At 39.1% G+C, this 19,592-nt stretch overlaps 1 protein-coding gene across 1 annotated transcript in view; it reads right to left on the bottom strand.

Moving 5' to 3' along the window:
* Positions 1-16,016, bottom strand: part of SMS (spermine synthase) — a 69,099-nt gene extending 53,083 nt beyond the window's left edge. The window contains exon 1 of the mRNA XM_044670142.1: positions 15,479-16,016. Within this exon, the coding sequence (XP_044526077.1) occupies positions 15,479-15,527 (49 nt within the window). The 5' untranslated portion in view covers positions 15,528-16,016. The remainder of the gene's footprint in view (positions 1-15,478) is intronic.
* Positions 16,017-19,592: the final 3,576 nt, after the last annotated feature.

Here is a 19,592-nt window from a genome sequence, read left to right as displayed (position 1 = left end):
AACTCTGAACTTGAAGGTAGCTGGGTAGCTCAGTGGATTGAGAGCCAGGCCTAGAGACAGGAGGTCCTGGGTTCAAATTTAGCCTCAGACACTTGCTAGCTATGTGTCCCCTGGGTTAAGTCCCTTAATCCCCATTGCCTAGCCCCTTATCAGCTTTTCTGCCTTAGAACTAAAACACAGTATTGGTTCTAAGTCATAAGACAAGGGTTTAAAAAAAAAAACCCTTTAACTTTAAAAAAAGTCTTGTAACAAATACTAATTACGTAACCCTAGTTAAATTTTCTAATTCCACAGTTCTTGCCATTCATTTGCCAACATAATTTCCTTTTATCTTGAATGGGGCTAAAAAATAGCCTGGTATGATCTACTTTAGTTTGTAATACCTCAGACACTAAAACTGATTTATAGAAAATTTATTTATCTGGGGTTACAGGTTCAAAACAAAGACAATCAACAACAGAAGTTGGGGTTCATTATTTTTATTTCTAATATGGTGAATTATCAGTAGAGATAAGCCACATTTTTTAGTTGGGGTTCACTATTTTTATTTCTAATATGGTGAATTATCAGTAGAGATAAGCCACATTTTTTAGGAAGCTATTGAGGACATTTTTTTTTTAAATCCTTACCTTCCATCTTAGAATCAATACTAAATATTGGTTCCAAGGCAAAAGAGCATTAGGGACTAAGTTTTTGCCCAGCTAGGAAGATTAAAGATTAAGATGCTTATTTAAAGAGCCATAAAAGACATTCCAAGTTCTTACCAGATTTGTGTCGCTGACATTTTCCCTCTAATGGGACAGAAAGTAACTTTATATGCATATGGACTCTAGACCTGGTTCTCTCTATCCATGGAGTCACCGAGCTGCCTCTTCTTCAATCTTTTAAGAGTATAAAAAGTTTTCAAATCGATATGCAACTTAAAATGAAGGATAGCATCTCCATTCAATTTCATGGTCACAATAAAGTCACCTCTTAAAAAGAAGTCCTTGATCATGACAGAAAAGGACAGTCACCACCAAAGAAGGAAGAGACAGAGTTCTGACTGCAGATGGAAACACTCCAGCCTTCACTTTATTTCCTCCTTGAATTTTTTTTCCTAGTGTAAACAATGTTTTGTTTTTTTTTTCACAACATGACAAACAGGGAAATATGTATTTTATGATAACCTATGTACAACTTATATCATACAATCTGCCTTCTTAGGGAGGGGGGAGAGCTGGGAAGGAAAAGAAAAAAAAAGAAAAGGACAAATTTTTGAACATAATTTATGTGAGAATTTGTTTCTCTTGGATAAGAATCTTTATTATAATTTATTACACATTTATAACAAATATGTATTATATTATATATTGTTATATAAAGATAAATGGTAACTTTTTTTTAAAAATCCTCAAAAGAGCCATCCTGCTTTGAGTCAATATGAATGTGCATATTAAGCGACTCTCTGTCCTATTTCAGGGAAAATATCAACACAAATCTGGTGAGAACTTAGAATGTCTTTTAAAACTCAGCCTAAACTATTATGGGCCCTTTAAATAAGTATTTCAATCTTCAAACAACAACTCATTAATTTTGCCTGTTCATTTGCCAACATAATTTCCTTTTATCTTGAATGGGGCTAAAAATAGTCTGGTATGATCTTACCTTAATTTACAATACCTCATTATAACTGAGCTATCTTTGTACATTGGCAAGACTCCATGTTTCTACCAAGGCACTCAGCCCAGAAAGTTTACTGAAATTATTGTTGCATCCTTATATACTATTTCGTGTTCTTTAAAAAGTTTGTTATTCCCTACAACGATGTGTGGGGTACTTAAATAATGTGATCTCCAACATGCAGCTGTGATCTCTATAGGACACATGTGAAATAGTCTACTATTAAATAAACAATTTCTTAAGAAACCCTGACCTTTTAAATCCAGCTTCTGACAAAATACTAATTGTACAACCCCAGTTAAGTCTTCCAACTTCTCAGTGCTTTCTGGAAAAATACTGTAATTGACAGAAGACTTAAAATTTATCTGCATGGGGTTCCGTTTTCAAAATAAAGAAAATAAGTCAAAGTTGGTATTCTGTAGTTGTCTGAAATATGGATCTCACTAAATAATTTAACTTAAAATAAAATCACAGATCTGGAACTTTAAAATGGGGGACAGAGGGGGAGTACCTTGGTCATCTAATCCAACCCCTTCATTTATTACACACAAAGAAACTGAGACCCGGAAATTCAAGTGACTTGTTAGTCATTTCACTTAATATGAAAGTCTTAGACTCAAAGACCTCTTGGGTCTCTATATCTATAATCAACTTGCAGACAGACTTCAGTACAGGAGAAATGGTAAACCAATATGAAGAACAAAGTGAAGTATGAGAAGACTTCTATGAACTAAAGCAAAATGAAGAAGAATCAGGTAACAATATAAATGCAAAGAACACTGATGAAATCAAAACTGAATGCTATATAACTGCATTGAACAAACTCAGAATGGCTCTTGCTTTGTGGATTGTGGGGAATTTCTTCATCTACTTTCAGACTTTATGGATATTTGGTTAGTTTTGCTGAAATGCTTTTTCCCCCCACTTTCACTTTTATTCTTTTTTTTTCCCCCCAAGAGATGGCTCTCTGGATGGATGGGAGAATTGAGAAATGAATTATCTAAAACCAACAAGATTTCACACAGCATGAGAAAGTAGAAAGGGAACTGGCTTTAGAAGCCAAAAACCAGATGTAGGTTCATATCCCATTTCTGTCACTTACTACCTGGATGACTTTAGATGAGTCATTGGAATTCTCAAGCTGTGCTTCAAGACCTCAAAAGTTCCTTCCATCTACATATATGCTATCTCCCCTTCAAAAAGCAAAAAATGAACTAAAATTTGCCAAAATACTTTCAATCAAAATATTTAAACATCTATTCTTTGTACAATATTTTACTTTAAAATAAAAAAAGGTTAAGTAACTTGCCCAAGATCACATGGATTGTGATATTGGAAATTTGGGGGTCCTTGAACTAATTTTGATTTCCCTGGTCTAAACTTCCTGTGGACATTTAAGACTCTTAAAAACTACATTTCCCATGATTCCTCTTGCGTAATACAGGTGTATATATATCCATTTTATTTCTTACAGGATAAAAGGAGGGCTTCACATTGGAATTCAAATCCAGGTTCTCAGACTCTAGTCAAAAGTAGATAAATAATTATTGCATATTAAAATCTTTATCAGGGCATGGGAAGGGAGAGAATCTGGTCAAAATTTAAAAATAAATTTTACATGTAATTGGGGAGGGGGAAACATTTTTTTTTAAGTAGGTAAATGCCTAGATGAATAGTTTTTGTTCAGTCATTTTTCAGTCCTGTCTGACTTCCTGATATATTTGAGGTTTTCTTGGCAGGGATGGGTTTGCCATTTCTTTCTCCAGCTTATTTTATAGATAAGCAAACTGAGGCAGAGTTAAAGGATTTGCCCAGGATCACCAGGCTCTCATGTCTTGAAGCCAGATTTAACTCGAGAAGATGAGTTTCCCTAATACCAAGCCTAAAGCTCTATCCACTGCACCACCTAAGCTGCCCCTAGCTAATGGTCTAATTCAATTTAAAATTGTTTCTGGGGTCAACAGCAACAGCAAATAACAATAATAATCTTTACTACATGATAAGCAATCTGCTAAATGCTTTACAATTATTATCTAATTTGATTCCCACAATCACCCTGTTTTTTATTATAAAATAATTTTTTATTTTTATTATTATCCCCATTTAATGGATGAAGAAATCAAGTTAAAGATTGTCCAGGGTCCCAAAGTAAATGTCTAAGGTCCAATCTGAACTCAGCTCTGATTCCAGGGCTGTATAGTTGAAGAAATAAAATCTTCTCTCAAGGTTTAAAGAAAGGCAGAGGAACTTTTGTTTCAGGATTTCAGGACTGCTGGGCTTCAGAGGTTCACAGAGCATGGCAACTGAGTGAGTCATTTCCCTGTAATCCCCAAGTAATTTGTTCACTACCTACATTGTTCTAGCTAATCAAATGGTCCTTAATTGGCCCCATCAGCCTCCCCGGGCTGGTAAGGTTTCCTACCTTCCTCCTATCTCTCACACCCTTTCTCTAGGTGGAGAAAAAAAAATAATTAAGGTCCAGATAACACTTTTCTATATATAAGCCATTAATGAATTCTCCAAAATGGGGTCTAAGCAAAAAATTCATGAAATTTAAGTAATGCAATCATATATTAATTAAATTATATAATATAAAAGTAAATAATAAGGGAAAAAAGAAAAGAGAAAATTTAAGCTATCAAAAGCATTTTTTTTACAAATACACATAAGAGAATGGAAGGAATCAAAGAGGACAGCTTTGAAACCTATGTGTTGAATTTATTACATACTTTAAAAAGCTCCAACATGACAGATTTGTAATTTCACGTTATATAATCTCTTCTGTTCTTCTCCAAGAATACTGACATGCTCATTTAATTTGGGTCTTTACATTCAAAATAAAATGTAAAAATTTGAGCTTAGGGGAAAAAAAACAGGATATGGGTCTCAAATATGTATCAGAGAATACAAGTTCAAATCAAAACAATCACTTATTACTTTTGTATATACTCTGGCCAACTCATCTAGCCTCTTTGTGCCTCAGTTTCCTTATTTGAAAAAATGAGTTGGACTGGATATCCCATAACACAGTCAAACTCTGTTAGTGTATTGCTGAGTTGTTTCTTTTTGTTTTGCTACAAAAAGTGACTGACTGCATAAGGGAAGTGGGGAGGGATTTGTTCAGAAATAAAAGTGATATAAAAACAAAAAATAAATTCAAACACGAATAACTCCTAAGTTGAGATTGCCCCTAGCAACCACAACTAACAGAAAAAAATTACTGATACATTCTGGTTTTTACAACACCCATACTTCCCCAAACAAACCAACCCTTCCTCAACTGCAAACCCGCAACTTTTTACAAACTGCTTTGAATTAAAACACTTTCGGGCTATATCTTTAAGTGTTAGTTTTAAACACGTCTTAGTAATCAGAAATTTAATACAGCTTGCTCAGAGTAAAGAATCAAAAAACTTGTCGCCTCAGAGATGTAAGAAAATTAGTAAAACTTGGGGCTTTAGTACTATCTTTATGTGAAATCTACTTGTTAGAAAAGTGTTAAGTTGACAAAATGAATTTTTCACGTGTAAAATATTTTCTCGGGGCAAAGTAAAAGGTGTTTATTGTAAGTCCAATTAAGCTCTTGCTGTGGAAGCAGTATTTAATAAACACAATAAAGAAAGCATTTAATGCCAAACTTGGCAGAAGTTTGTAAGCTAGACAAGTCATGCACTGCCTTCAACTATCTGCCTCCTGAAATGTCCAATATGTAAATCATTTTAAAACATGCACGAATCATTTTAATTTATTTATTTTTAAGCCTTCTCTTCCCTTTACACAATACTGTGTATTGGTTCCAAGGCAGTAAGAGCTTCAATGGGGGTGAAATGACTTGCCCAAGGTGATCACATAGCTAGGAAACATCTTGAGACCAAATTTAAACCCAAGATTGCCCGTCTCAAGGCCTGACATTGAGCCACCTAACTGTCCCTCCCCACCCCCATGCTTCATTTTTTTTTTTTTTTAATTTTACACCCTTAACTTCTGTGTATTGACTTATAGGTGGAAGATTGGTAAGGGTAGGCAATGGGGGTCAAGTGACTTGCCCAGGGTCACACAGCTAGGAAGTGTCTGAGGCTGGATTTGAACCTAGGACCTCCTGTCTCTAGGCCTGGCTCTCAATCCACTGAGCTACCCAGCTGCCCCTTCATTTTATTTTATATGCATGTTTAAGAAAAATTTTCTTAATGATACATGTAAAACCCAGTGGAATTGTTTGTCAGCTCTTGGAGGGGGGGAGGGAAGAACACAAATCATGTAACCATGGAAAAATATTTTTAATTAATTGAATTTAAAAAATAAAATAAAATGAATATGGGTTAGTATTTGCAAAAAGAAAAAAGAAAAATGTGCTGAGGGCAGCTAGGTGGCACAATGGATAGGGATCGAGGGAAGAAGTCAAAAGAATCTGGGTTCAAATCTGGCCTTAGACACTTCCTACCTTGTGAATCTGGGCAAATCTATCTAACCCTTTTTGCCTAGCCCTTGCCTTTCTGTCTTAAGAGTTGTTACTAAGACAGAAAACAAGGATTTTTTTTTACAGAAACAAGAAAAAAAAAATGTCCTCACTATGATTTACTCAGACCTGCTACAGGTAAGAACTACTTGAAAAGGCCAATGCAACATTTCTTAACCAAAGGTTCAAAGAACTTCTTTTTTAAAAATATTCTGCTATTGCATTTCCTTGGTAATCTTACATATTTTATGCACTGAAAAACATTCTGAGAAGAGTATCCATTGGCTTCCTCAGACTGCCCAGAGTCCATGACACCAAAATAATTGATAACAGCTTTAATAAGGCCACCTCTCTGACTAATAAAACTTATCTCTGAAGACAATCTTCATGGTTTGGGAGGCCGGAAGTAGAAAAATCAAGAGGGGGCACCCTTCAGTGGCATATTCCAATCCTCCCCAGCAAGAAGGGTGCCCTGAGGAGCACCCAGCCTAAAGGGGCTGAAAGGGACTTGCCCGTTGGGGAAGGAAAGAAGGTGGGAAAATGAATCATGGAACCATGAAAAATAAATATTCTAAATAAATAAACTTTAAAAAATAAAATAAAATTGACACCCCTCGCTTTAAGAATGAGGAAAACTGTCCAAGGTCTTACAACTAGTTATCGGCAGAGAGTCCCCATTAAAAATGAAGTCTCTTCTCTAAAATAAATAAACTTTGAAATAAAAATGAAGTTTCTTCTTAATTAAATAAATAACTTAAAAAATGAAGTCTTTTCTTAATCTTTTTTAAATTAAATGAGTGAACTTCTAAAAAATATGAAGTATCTTCTTAATTAAACTTTAAAAAAATGAAGTCTTTTCTTAATTAAATAAACTTTTAAAAAAGATGAAGTCTCTTCCCTAAATTAAATAAATAAATGAGCGAGCTTTTAAAACAATGAAGTCCCTTTTCTTAATTAATTCAATAAATAAACTAAAAAATAGAAATGAAGTCTCTTGGAGGCAGCTGGGTAACTCAGGCAATTGAGAGCCAGAAGTAGAGATGGGGAAATTCTGGGTTCAAATCTGGCCTCAGATACTTCCCAGCTGTGTGATCCTGGGCAAGTCACTTGATCCCACCCATTGCTGCCTTAGAACCAATACACAGTATTGATTCTACAATGGAAGGTAAGAGTTTAAAAAAAAAGTCTCAATTCCCAACTCTGTACGCTATTCCATGTGTGCTTTGCCATTCTGGACTTGGCTCATTTTATCTAGCCCATTTGCCCACGCCATGCCCAAATAAGAGTTGAGACATCTCATGGCTATCAACCGAGTTCCCTAAAATAAAGAGTTTATTTTTCCCTCCATCCCTCAAATACATGGAAATTTTTGACAACATGGCATCATGGAAAGAGATGTGGACGCCTACTGGGCCATGTGGTTGGCCACGTGACTTGGTTCCAGCCCCGCCTCAAAGCCATCTCTAGACAAAAAAAAAGCTGCCTCCCATTTATGAGGATTTTTTTCAAAGCCATTATTTCCTCACAAGATTTGGAATGGAAGTCCCGGGTCAAATTCTTTGCTCCCTGCTACCTCCTAGATATCTTTTAATCCCTCCCTATCAAGTGGCTTCGAAAAGCATTCGAAAATGAGGAAAGGTTAGACAATTTAGCTGGGTCACACAGCTAATAACAAGGACAGAACCAAGGTCTTTCAATTTGGAATCCAAGCTGCCCCACTGGAATTTGGAGATGATCTAAAAATGGCCAATGCAAAGAAAAATCTCACGGCTTGAAGATTATATTCCATGGAGCACAGAATAGGTGGTCTGCCTGTGGCCTGCAGCTGGGTGGCTCGGGGGATTGAGAGCCAGGCCTAGAGACAGGAGGTTCTGGGTTCAAATCTGGCCTCAGACACTTCCCAGCTGTGTGACCCTGGGCAAGTCACTTAATTCCCATTGCCTACCCTTACAGCTCTTCTGCCTTGGAGCCAATACATAATAATGATTCTAAAGCAGAAGGTAAGGATTTTAAAAAATTAAAATTGTTTTTTCAATGGACAAAAATCTGCCCTTTCTCCTACCCATATACTCTCCCAATTGAGAATAAAGAAAAGCAGAACTCTTCTTACAGACATACACATATAGTCAAGCAAAAACAAACATCTGCCTGAGTCAGGAAGGGATATAGTCCAAGGAAATAAGGGCAACTTTAAAACCCAGTTAGAGGATTTGCTGATTCATGGCTTTCTTCAGTTTAAGGAACCCTAAAGGAATGCGAAAATACAGTCCCATTTTGCTGATCAATTTTTGTTTTCCTAATATTAAGATTCAATCATTTTTCTTTGCTTTAAGGAGATGATGGGGAAAAAGACACATTAAGCAATAGAAAATCTGGAGAGAGGGGAAATAAAGGTAAGGAGGGAGGGAGGAAGAAAGGAAGGGAAAGGAAAGAAGGAAGAGAGGAAGGAAGGGAAGGAGGGAAGACCCTGAATTTTGAAAGAATGACAAATAAAAATATGTAGTTGCTTTGTGATTTAACTAGCAATTTGACCTTGGGGATTTGATTCCTCCTCTCTCAAGAAAGGCCCTGGGAATATTAGATCCCTAAAGTCTCTTTCACAGTTAGCATTCTATAACCCTACTGGTAGGAAGAAAAGCAACTAGGTTTATACAAAGAATTACTGTAGATTAAAAGCTGAAATGGGTCTTTAAGAGTTCATCTAGCCCAGGCATATTAAATCTCACATTGATTGAGTTATTGTCAAAAAAAAATTCATATTGGGGGCAGCTGGGTGGCTCAGTGGATGGGAGGTCCTAGGTTCAAATTTGTCCTCAGACACTTCCCAGCTGTGTGACCCTGGGCAAGTCACTTGACCCCCATTGCCCACCCTTACCAATCTTCTGTAATGGAACCAATACAGAGTAATGATTCTAAGACAAAAAATAAAGGTTTTAAAGGGGAAAAAAAATCATATTAGACTGTCTTCTCTTTGGTAAAATGTTAATCCAATTACAAAAGAAAAACAATTCAAGAATCTTAACAATTAGGAAACTGAGAGGATGGAATAAATTTAGCAAAGTAAGTCACCTGACCAAGGTGAGCCAGTCCAGAGCAAAGAACAGAAGCCAGAACTCTGAATACCAAAACTGAGGTGTTCTTTCTGACCTGACCTATCTTGAGTCTTCCAGCTTGCAAATGTTCCAAAACAGACCAGGTTTTGTAGTTTGTTTTTGTTTTTTTTTAAACCCTTAATCTTCTGCTCCAAGGCAGAAGAGTGGTAAGGGTGGGCAATTGGGGGTCAAGTGACTTGCCCAGGGTCACACAGCTGGGAAGTGTCTGAGGCCAGGTTTGAACCTAGGACCTCCCATCTCTAGGCTTGACTCTCAATCTACTGAGCCACCCAGCTGCCCCCCTGGTTTGCTTTAAAGATCCATCAGGATAGTTTATGAATTTTCTGTAGGTACTCTAGCTCAATTTTAGATTTCGAGCTAACAAGCATTGATTAAATGCTTATTTCCGTGCCAGGGTCGTATGCTAGGCACTGGGAGGACCCAAAGAAAGACAAAAAAACAAGCCCTGCTCTCCAGGAGCTCCCAGCCTAGCCAGGGAGACAAAAAGGAAACAACCACAAAAGGTACAGAGATGACTGGCACAGACTAAAGTAGAGATAATAAAGGTATTATTAGCATTAAGACCACTTAAAAGCTATACAGTCCAGAGAGGCCAAGTTTCCATGACATCATTAGCACTAGGAGAAAACGCTAGCTGTCCTGGTAGGGTGTCTTTCCAACTCTTAATAGTGGTGACTGCAACTATTTAAACTATTTTATAATACTAAAATATTTAAAAGATAAAATAAATATTAAAAATATATAAATATAGAATAATAATCATTATTATTACAGATAAAAATAATCTTAAGAATGTATTATATGTACAGTACTGGGAAAGATACCCAAGTGAAAAAGAAAGGATCAGGTTCTCAAAATTCCCCAAGATTTTGCAAACTAATAGGGGAAAGGGAAGAATAGGCCACATTAAGAAGCAGAATGTGAAAAGCAGCAAAACTGGGAGCCACACAAAGTACTAAGAAAAATGGAGGGGAAAGAAAGGTCTCAGGAACAGCTGGGTGGCTCAGTGGATTGAGATCCAGGCCTAGAGAAGGGAGGTCCCAAGTTCAAATCTGGTCTCAGACACTTCCCAGCTGTGTGACCCTGGGCAAGTCACTTGACCCCCATTGCCTACCCTTATCACTCTTCTGCCTTGGAGCCAATAATACATAGGATTTGATTCTAAGACAGAAGGTTTAAAGTAAAAAGGTCTCAGCTGGGACAGGCAGGCATGGCTTGGCTTCACACAGAGGGCATAAAGGGAGAAAGCAGCGGGCCTTCAAATCCAGCCTCATCCACTTACAATGTGACCTCTAGCTAGGCAAGTCACTTACCCAGTGTGCCTCAGTTTCCTCATCTGCAAAATGTGTCTAACAGCACTTCCTAGTACTACTGTGACAACAAAATCAGATATTTGTTAAGGCTTTGCAAATCTTAAAAGGGCTATACTAGTTCTCATTACCTCTGATCTAATTAAATTGCTTTCAGGCAGTGTTTATGAGCTACACGGCAACAAAAATTATTTTGGTTTCCTTAAAACAAAAGTTTAACTTAACTACTCATGTTGCACTGAAGTCCACTAAAATACATTAATAAAGTCTGTTATTTCAAGTATAACCCAATGGAATTGCTTGTCAACTCCGGGAAGGGGATGGAAGAGGGCAGGGAGATAACATGAATCATGTAACTTTGGAAAACTTATGTGTAAATTTGTTACTGGAATAAAATAAAGAAAAAAAATGTTGATAAATAAAGTCTGGTATTCAACCAAAAAAAAATCTTCAGCCTTAAATGATACCTAAAATCAACTCATCTATCTGCATTTTGCAGGAAACAACTAAAACTGTGATTTTTCTTAAAAGTCTCATAGCTATGGAAGGACTAAATTCATTTCCTAGTTATATAATACTTTACCACTTTACAAATCCTTTATTTGTATTATATATTATATATTTATAAAATAAATTATTTCTACACATTCACTCAGGAGAGATAAAGAGTGATTTCACCTTTTGAGCCTGTTTCTCCATATGGAACATGAACAGGAATGAACTAGATTTCAGGTCTCTCTTGCCCGCTTTAATATTCCCAATTCTGAACTTGAATAAAATCAAAAAACTCAAATAATATTATTAATATAATAAATATATAACCAATATAATAAATTAAACAAATAATAAATGTGATAAATTAATGATGTTCAGAATTGGATTTACTTACTCTGAAGCTAGAGGGAAGTGAGAATGCAGAGAGAGAGATTATTTATTATTAATAAGACATGAAAGGGATGTAGATATTGGAGCTGAGGAATGATTAAATCTCCAAATTTAACATCCAGGTCATGGAGGTTCTCATGGAAATACTTAATCAGATACTTTTAAGATACTCAAAAAACTATTTTCAAATCCAATCTTCTTGTCTCATCACTTTGTTGTTATGCTGGAGTTAATATTAAATTAGAGTCCAGCAATATTTAGTAAGTGCCTACTATGGGCCAGGGACAGTGTTAAATTGTAGAAATACAAGAAATGCTTTCCTGGGGTTCACAATATGCCAACAAGTATCTACAAATAGGATGTACTGTACACAGGATAAACAGGAGATAATCAGAGGGAAATAGGCAGCTAGGGGACACCAGGCTGGAGTCAAAAAGACTCATCCCAGTTCAAATCTGGCCTCAGAGGCTTCCTATCTGTGTAACCCTGGGTAAGTGACGATCTTTTTTTGCCTCAGTTTCCTCACCTGTAAAATGAGGTGATGAAAGAAAACAGCAAACCACTTCAGTACCTTTGCCAAGAGAATCTCAAACAAGGTCACAAAGTGACTGCAATGACTGAACCAGACAAATCACAAAAGGGAGGGCATTGTTGGCATTAAGGAAGATTGGGAAGACTTTTTATATAAATTTACATTCCTAGAGCACAAAAACTGATCAGGCCTGGGAAGGCCCTGGAAGGTCTTAAGAAAAAGTCATCCTAAAACTTTCCTGTCCATAATCCATTAAAATCATTAAAAGAGAGAGGTGACTAGGGCATTCTTTTTCTGATACCCAAGAAGGGGGAAAAAATCTAGTTAAGTACAAAGTGATTAATTATATTTCAGGCAAGCACACCCTACAGGAGGCTAAACTTTGCTTTGTTATAAGGGATTTACTCTATAAAAGCTTTTAATTCCACTCTCCATACACACCCTGCCCTGAATCTGTCTTTTCACCTTTTAAATTTCGTTCCTCTTGGCATGCTTTTCATGGTATTTAGATAATACTTCTCAACACTGCCAAGTTGAGATCTGTTGATTCCTCACCTGGCTGTTCTAATTGCAAGAGCCTACATTTTCTTTCAGTTTTTGGCACTTGGACCAATATTAAATAACTCTCCCTTTATTTTGTTTCTTGGGTTTTGGTCAGTCTTGGTAAACAAAAATATGTCCTTGCTTTTTTTTTTTTTAATAAGCTAGACACAAGGACCAAGCACAGCTGGCCCTTAGAAATTAATTTTATATTCTTCCATTTTTATAAAATCAAACAGTTACAATGAAACTTAATAGAGTTGTGGGATAGTTTTGCTAAATTAAGGCCAAAACAAATCCTAAGAATGATCCAAGTAGGTCCTAGCCCTGTCTTGTAACTGTTTGTGTGGAGCCTAGAATTTAAAAAAATAAATATTAAAGGTGAGTTAGTTTTAAAACAATGTATCATCAATTTAAGAAATCTGAAAATCTATGAGCAAAGTATTATTCAAGTTTATGGGCTTTTTTTTTTTCAAGAAGGTATTCATCTTTTTACACCTCACTCAGAGGTTTAATCTAGTGGCATTGGTCTCCAGGGCTGTTCCAAGAACAAGACACTCACTCTTTACCTCCCTGCATTTTGGGTGATTGTCCCTCCTCTCCATGCCTGAAATGCTCTCCCCTCTCTCCTCCGACTTCCCTGGCTTCCTTTAAGTCCCTGCTAAAATTCCATCTTTTATAGGAAGCCTTTCCCAAACCTTCTTGTTAATTTTTCCCATTTATCCTGTAGACAGTTTGCTTTGTATATATTTGCTGGCTGTCTTCACCTTTAGAATACAAGCTTATTGAGGGAAGGGATTATCTTTTACCTCCCACCTCTTTTTTTTTTTTTGTTGTTGTTGTTTAACACAGTGCACCGCGTGCAATAAATGCTTAATAAATGTTTAGCAATTGATTTGTTGATTAGCATGGAAAGATCACTGGGATTATCATTAGGAATGCTGGCGTTTAAGTCCAGTTTCACATTCTAGCTGAGTGACCCTGGCCAAGTCATATAACTGGCTGGTTCAGTTTCTACTCAGTAAAATGGTGATAAGAGCACCTACCTCCCAGGATAATTGTGAAACTCAAAAGAGATGTCTGTAAATCCTTCTTAAATATATAAACACTAGCTATTAAAGCTAGTTTCTTTGAAAATCTCTTATCAAGAAAGAACTCTGATACTTACTCTGATAAGTACTTCCTTGACCTGAATCTTAAATCTGGAGATTTAATCATTCCTCAGGTCTAATATTATCTACACCTCTTTAATCTCTTATTAATAAATAATCTCTTCTTTATCTGTATTTTCACTTCCCTCTAGCTTTAGAGTAAATAAATCCCAATGCTATTTATAGCTTTAACGACTTAAGACCTCCTTCCCGACAATCACAGACTACAGTCTAGAAGGGGACTCAAAAGGCTACCCACCCCAGCCAATTTACACCGTCAATCCACTGAACTTGACCACTGGTGAAAAGATACTTCAAATTTCAAAACCCTAAAAAAGGGAAGGAAGGGATGGACATTAACTAAAGGCTATTAAAAAAGTAGTGAAAAGAATTAACTCTCTAGGAGTTCAGCCCTTCTGGTTACCAGCATCCTTGATAACACGCTGGATGCCAGTGGGTCGGAAGGGGTCCCCCTCTCATTCGATCTCTTCCTTAAGAAAACTTCCATCCCCAATCAGATCATCCTAACAATAATAATTAACGTTTATATCCACTTGAGGAACTTTTCCTATCAGCTCTTTGCTGAAAAAGGGAACTTTCCAAACATTCCACTAACTTTTCGGCCCTAGCACTACAACTCGCTGAAAGAAACGGGGGAGGAGTGTGTACTAAATAACTACTTAAGCCTGTTTCCCCCAAAGTTCTATCCACTCCCCATACTTCTTGGCAAATATGTTGTCTAAGATGCGGTTAGCTCTTATAATTATTCTGATGAGAAGTCCAATAAAAAGCTGAGGTGAGACGTAGGAAACCGCGGCCACAGCCTCCTAGAAGGGAAACTTACCTTCCTCCAAGAGCATAATAAGGTCACGCATGCGGCAAAGACAATATTAACAAGCATTACACATGCACCTTCCTGTCCGGGGCAATTCTGTACTTCCTCACTAGCCTGGGTGCCTCCACCTACCTCGAGCCCTCCCACCCAAGAGGAATCCTCAGGGCAGAGTCTTCGCTAAAAACGCTCTCAGGGAGGGATGGGGGGGGAGGAGAGAAACGGGGTGCGCCTCCAGGGGGAGGATGCAAAGCGGAGGGCATGGATGGAGGAAGGCTGATGCAGGAAGGGTCGGGGATAAGCTGCGGGAATGGAAAGAGATGCCCGCACACCACCCCCAACGTTTATTTTAAAGGCGGGGAAAGGCGAAGGGAGAGGGTTGACGATGGGGAAAGACCTGACAGGTCGACACTGAGAAAAAGCTATCAACTTGGGATGGGTCTAAAAGAGAGGGTGGGGGAAACCCCAGCTTGCAAGCAAGCATGGAAGGGAGAGGGCTGGCGCTGCATGAGGGAGGCCCCAGCTTTGCAAAACGAGAGCGAAAGAGCAAGCGCGGGGCAGGGGAGGCAGTGGGGAAAGGCGGCGGTGGCGGCAGCAACGTGAGCGTGGCCTCTGCAGCAAGCAGCGAGCACCCGGCCGCCGGCCTGCTCGACTCCCTGGAGCTGGCCCCCTAGGGCTCCGGCCAGCCGCCTTCTCCCTCACCTTTGGGAGAAAAAAAAGGCGCACCCCGGGGAGGTCGACTTATCCCAGTGAGGAGCAAAAAAAAAAAAAAAAAAAAAAAAAAGACGCCCAGACCTAGGGGGAGGGAGGGAGGACGAGGAAGGCGTCTTTCCTCTCGCTCCCAGGCAATCCTGTATTGTTCAATCTTTGCGATGCTTACCCCAGCAGACTCCAGTAGCTGGAGAAGGAGGCGGGAGGCTGGGGTAGGGGGTGCAGATGGGAGGAGCGGGAGCGGTTAGACCGGGCTTCCCGTGGGGTGGGGGGGACCGCGTGTTACCTTTCGCACAGAGCTGGAAGTCGAGGGTGTTGTGTCGCGCGGCTGCCATAATGAGGTAGAGCCCAGTGCCATGCCTGGTGGAGGCGGCCGCTGCTGCTGTTTGCTTGCTGCTGCTGCTGCTGCTGCTTCTGCTGCCGCCGCTAAAGCTGCTGCTGCTGCGTGTGCAACCGTGTGTGCGTGCGTGTGTATGTGTGTGTGCGCGTGTGTGTGTTAGGCTGCACTGGCGAGTGCGCTTCGCTATTTGAGGCCGGGGAGGGAGGGACGAGTCAGGAAAGGAGAGGAGAGAGAGAGAGAGAGAGGGCGCGCGCACGAGCGAGCCAGCCCCGCAGCTGCAGAGCGCAGGGTTGCTCAGTCACACGGGAGGGAGGAGGGGCGAGACGCGACCGTGCGGACGCTCGAGGGAGGGAGGGAGAAAGAACTCCGCTGCCAAAAAAAAAAAAAAAAGAGGAGCTTTGCCTAACCCCAGAGGGGGAAGTGAACCTAGGGGAGGGAAGGAGAATTCTTAAAACCTGGGAGAAAAAGCTCTTCTATCCTATGCGTGCCGGCCGAGAAGGACTAGTGGTTGCTGGGCACGCCAGCATCTTTCCACTTCAACATCTTGGGTGCAAAGCTGATGGGTGCAGCTCTGGGAAAATGCAGCAGCTACTCTCCTTAATAGGTTCTTTCCCGGGTTATGTATAGAAAGCAAAACTTATTATTTCCCGAGAGCAGAGACCTAAGCTTGAAGTGGGGAGGGGAGGGAACAGCCAACTAGCCCTCTCTTTTCATTTCCCGGTGCAAGAAAGTAAATGGGAATTTTCTCCAGTGTGTCTCTCTTTTTTCACTACCTTATCAAAAAAGAAAAAAAATGCTTCTTGCTTTCCCCTTCTAACTACTGCAAGAAACGCTGCCCTCCCAATTTTTGTCCAGTATAGCACAGAGTTAAAGTAAGGTGCAAAATAAACAAATCACAGTTATTATTACTGTGGATCTAGCCCTTGGGATGGGAATCGCTCAACTTTCATGGACCAAATAGGAAGCAAAAATATATATTGAAGACAATACTTATTAGGGATCAGTAATTTTCTTCCAGCTTAGACGTTAGGAAGTTTAGACAAAATGTTCCTGGGTGAAAATAATTTGAATTAGTAACTTTTTACATAACAATTTATGTTATGCTTCCTACTTCACTGAGGGTTGCTTAAAGGTCAAGTCATTTTTCAATTTCTCTTAACACAAAAAAGTTTTTTGAAAAAGGGATTCCAAATTCTAAAGACGCATAAAAGTCATCAAAGGTTAGCAAGTTTATCACAATATGAAAAAAACAACTGAATAAAATGGCATGAATAACCTCCTTGGACTTAACACATGTTCTTCTACCTTGACTAGGAATTTGATTGTATGTCTAATTCCATTTTAAGTTAAACATTGTTGATCAATGTTGAGTTTTAGGGTCCAATTTTAGCTCTTTTGTCTTCACTTATATGGAAGGTAAACAACATTCTCCTAGTAATCGTGATCCTGGGTCAAATACCAATAATCTTTTGTTGTTTCTTATTTATGGAGACATCCTGTCACTTTGGAGGATCTGCCCTCTGCACAAAAAAACAACAACATGAAGGGGGTTGGGAGGGAAAAAACAAACAAAAGAAAATATTTCTAGAAAGTTCTAGAAAATGCATGTAAAGTTTCCTGGTTTATAAAAAGTTTGTGTTTACAAGACCTTTCTCTTCTTTCCTGTGAGAATTACTCTGTTTTACCCGATTTGAAATGAAAGGTAATGGCAAAAAACCTTCTATGCCTGGGGCATGAGAACCCACAAAAGCTTATTTCAAACAATGTAAGGTTCTCCTCCCACTAGACCTCCCTCCCTTTGTTTTATACAATAAAAACAAGGTCAAGGGGAAGCATATGATTTAGTGCTTTAGTGTAATGGAGATGCAGAAGTCCCTTCCTGCTCTTCCACTAACTCCTTTTCTGCCCTTGGGAAGGTCAAGATCCCTACCTCAGTTTCCCTATGAAAACTGGAGGAAAAAGTAAAGAATCTTCAACTGTATGTAAATAGCTCAATACTTGCTTAATTACTAACTTCATTACATAGTTCAGTCATTTACCTCATCTCTGACTCAGTGACCCCATTTGGGGTTTTCTTGGCAAAGATACTGGAGTGGTTGGCCATTTCCTTCTCCAATTTATTTTATAGAGGAGGAAACAGAGGCAGACAAGGTTAAAGGAATTGGGGGGGGGGAGGGAGTTGGGAAGGGGGGAGCCTACTCAGAAGTGTCTGAGGTTGAAATTTGAACTCAAATCTTCCTGACACTAGGCCTGGAGCTACATCTAGGGCTCTGGGTGTTAGTCAACCTAGCTAATCCAGTGAATGAATCAATGGAAAAAATAGAAAGCATTTATGGAGCCACACCCTCAGCTACAGATTGGTAATAAAAGTCAAAAGGGAGAGAATTCCTGCCCTCCAGGGCCTTACTTTCTCTCCGTGGAGGCTGAAGCAGTCTGGGAGGTTGTGTTGGGCCAGAAAGGCCCCACTGTGGTAAGCCCAACTGATGGGCTGTTGGCTGATCCAGCTAAAATTGATTGTATTACAATTATTGGAGTAAAAAGTAGAAAAAGGGAATAAGGAAACATTTGTGTACCAGAAGACTGGGAAGAAAACAGTGAGGCACCATCCCAAATTGGAAGCTAAAATCTTTTTAATAATAGTACTTTATTGTTTGCAAAGCACTTTACAAATATTGTTTTATGTTATCCTCATAATAACCTTGGGAGGTAGGAGCTACTTTTATTCTCCATTTTACAGATTGGGAAACTGAGGCAGACATGTGCTACATGGATGTAATGAAATATTATTTCACCACAAGAAATGATAAATAGGAAGCATGAGAAGATATGAATGGATGCAAGGTGAAGTTAGCTGAAAAAGGAGAACTGTATATACAATCCCTGCAAAAGCATAAAGGAAAGCGCAACTGGGAAACAAAAACAATTCTGTTTCATTGAAATGATCAAACTGAACCCAGAAGGGAAGGTAGGGATGGATAAGAGAAATCAAACTGATATAAATGAACTATTGTGCCAAGTACTTCCTGTTTTAGTTGATCCTTACAACCACCTCAGTAGGAAGTAATTATTATCTCCATTTTACAGTTGGGGAAACTGAGGCATTCAGCAGTTAAGTGACTTGCCCAAGGTCACATATCTAATAAATATTGAGACTGTATTTTAATTCAGATCTTCCAGTCTCCAGGGACAGTTCTTTATCTGCTGTATATCTCTCTTTTTTCAGAGGTAGGAAACTATAATGTGTTGGTTTTACTTAACTGCTTTCTCTCTCCCTCTCCCCACACCTTTCTCTCTCTTCCCTTTCCCCTTTCTCTCTCCCTCCCTCCTTCATTCTCTCTCCTTCCCTTCCTCACTCCTTCCTTCTCTTTCCCTCCCTTCCTTCCTCCCTCCTTCATTCTCTCTTCCTCCCTCCATCTCTCCCTCTCACCCACTGTCCTTCCTTCTCTCTCCCTCTGTCCTTTCTTCTCTCTCCTTTCCCATTCTCTTTCTTCCCCTCCCCTTCTCTCTCCCTCAGTTTCTCTCTCTTTCCCTCCTTCCTTCATTTTCTCACTCTGTCTCTCTCCCTCCTTCTCTCTCTCACTCTCTACTCCTCTCCCTCCATCTCTCCTTCTGTCCTTCCTTCTCTCTCCCTCTCCCCTCTTTCTCTCTTCCCCTTCTCCCCTCTCCCTTTTTCTCTCTCTCCCTCCCTCCTTCTCTCTCTCTCTCTCTCTCTCTCTGTCTCTCTCTCATATTACAGTATTACAATGAATGGAACTATGGATAGGAGAAAGAGAAGGGACCATAAAGACAAAAGATATCAATAATTTTTTCCTAAAAATCTTTCAGGTGGATAGTATTAGATGGCTTCAAACTAAGGACCAAGACAGCTTCTGCAGAATTAAAACTGATTATCAACCAGAGGGCAGTGGAGAGGCTCATGGATGGGTATGAGCAGGCTCCAAAATACAACAAATAAAGAACTATGAAGAAGAACCAAAGTAAAAGATGTATCCAAGAAATGTATGAAAATAAGATGGGTAGGGCATGTGGTGGGTGGTAGGAATAACCACTAGACAGCCAG

Source organism: Gracilinanus agilis, chromosome 3, assembly GCF_016433145.1.
Source record: "Gracilinanus agilis isolate LMUSP501 chromosome 3, AgileGrace, whole genome shotgun sequence".
Taxonomy (NCBI): Eukaryota; Metazoa; Chordata; class Mammalia; order Didelphimorphia; family Didelphidae; genus Gracilinanus; species Gracilinanus agilis.
This window is presented reverse-complemented; position numbering and strand designations above follow the sequence as displayed.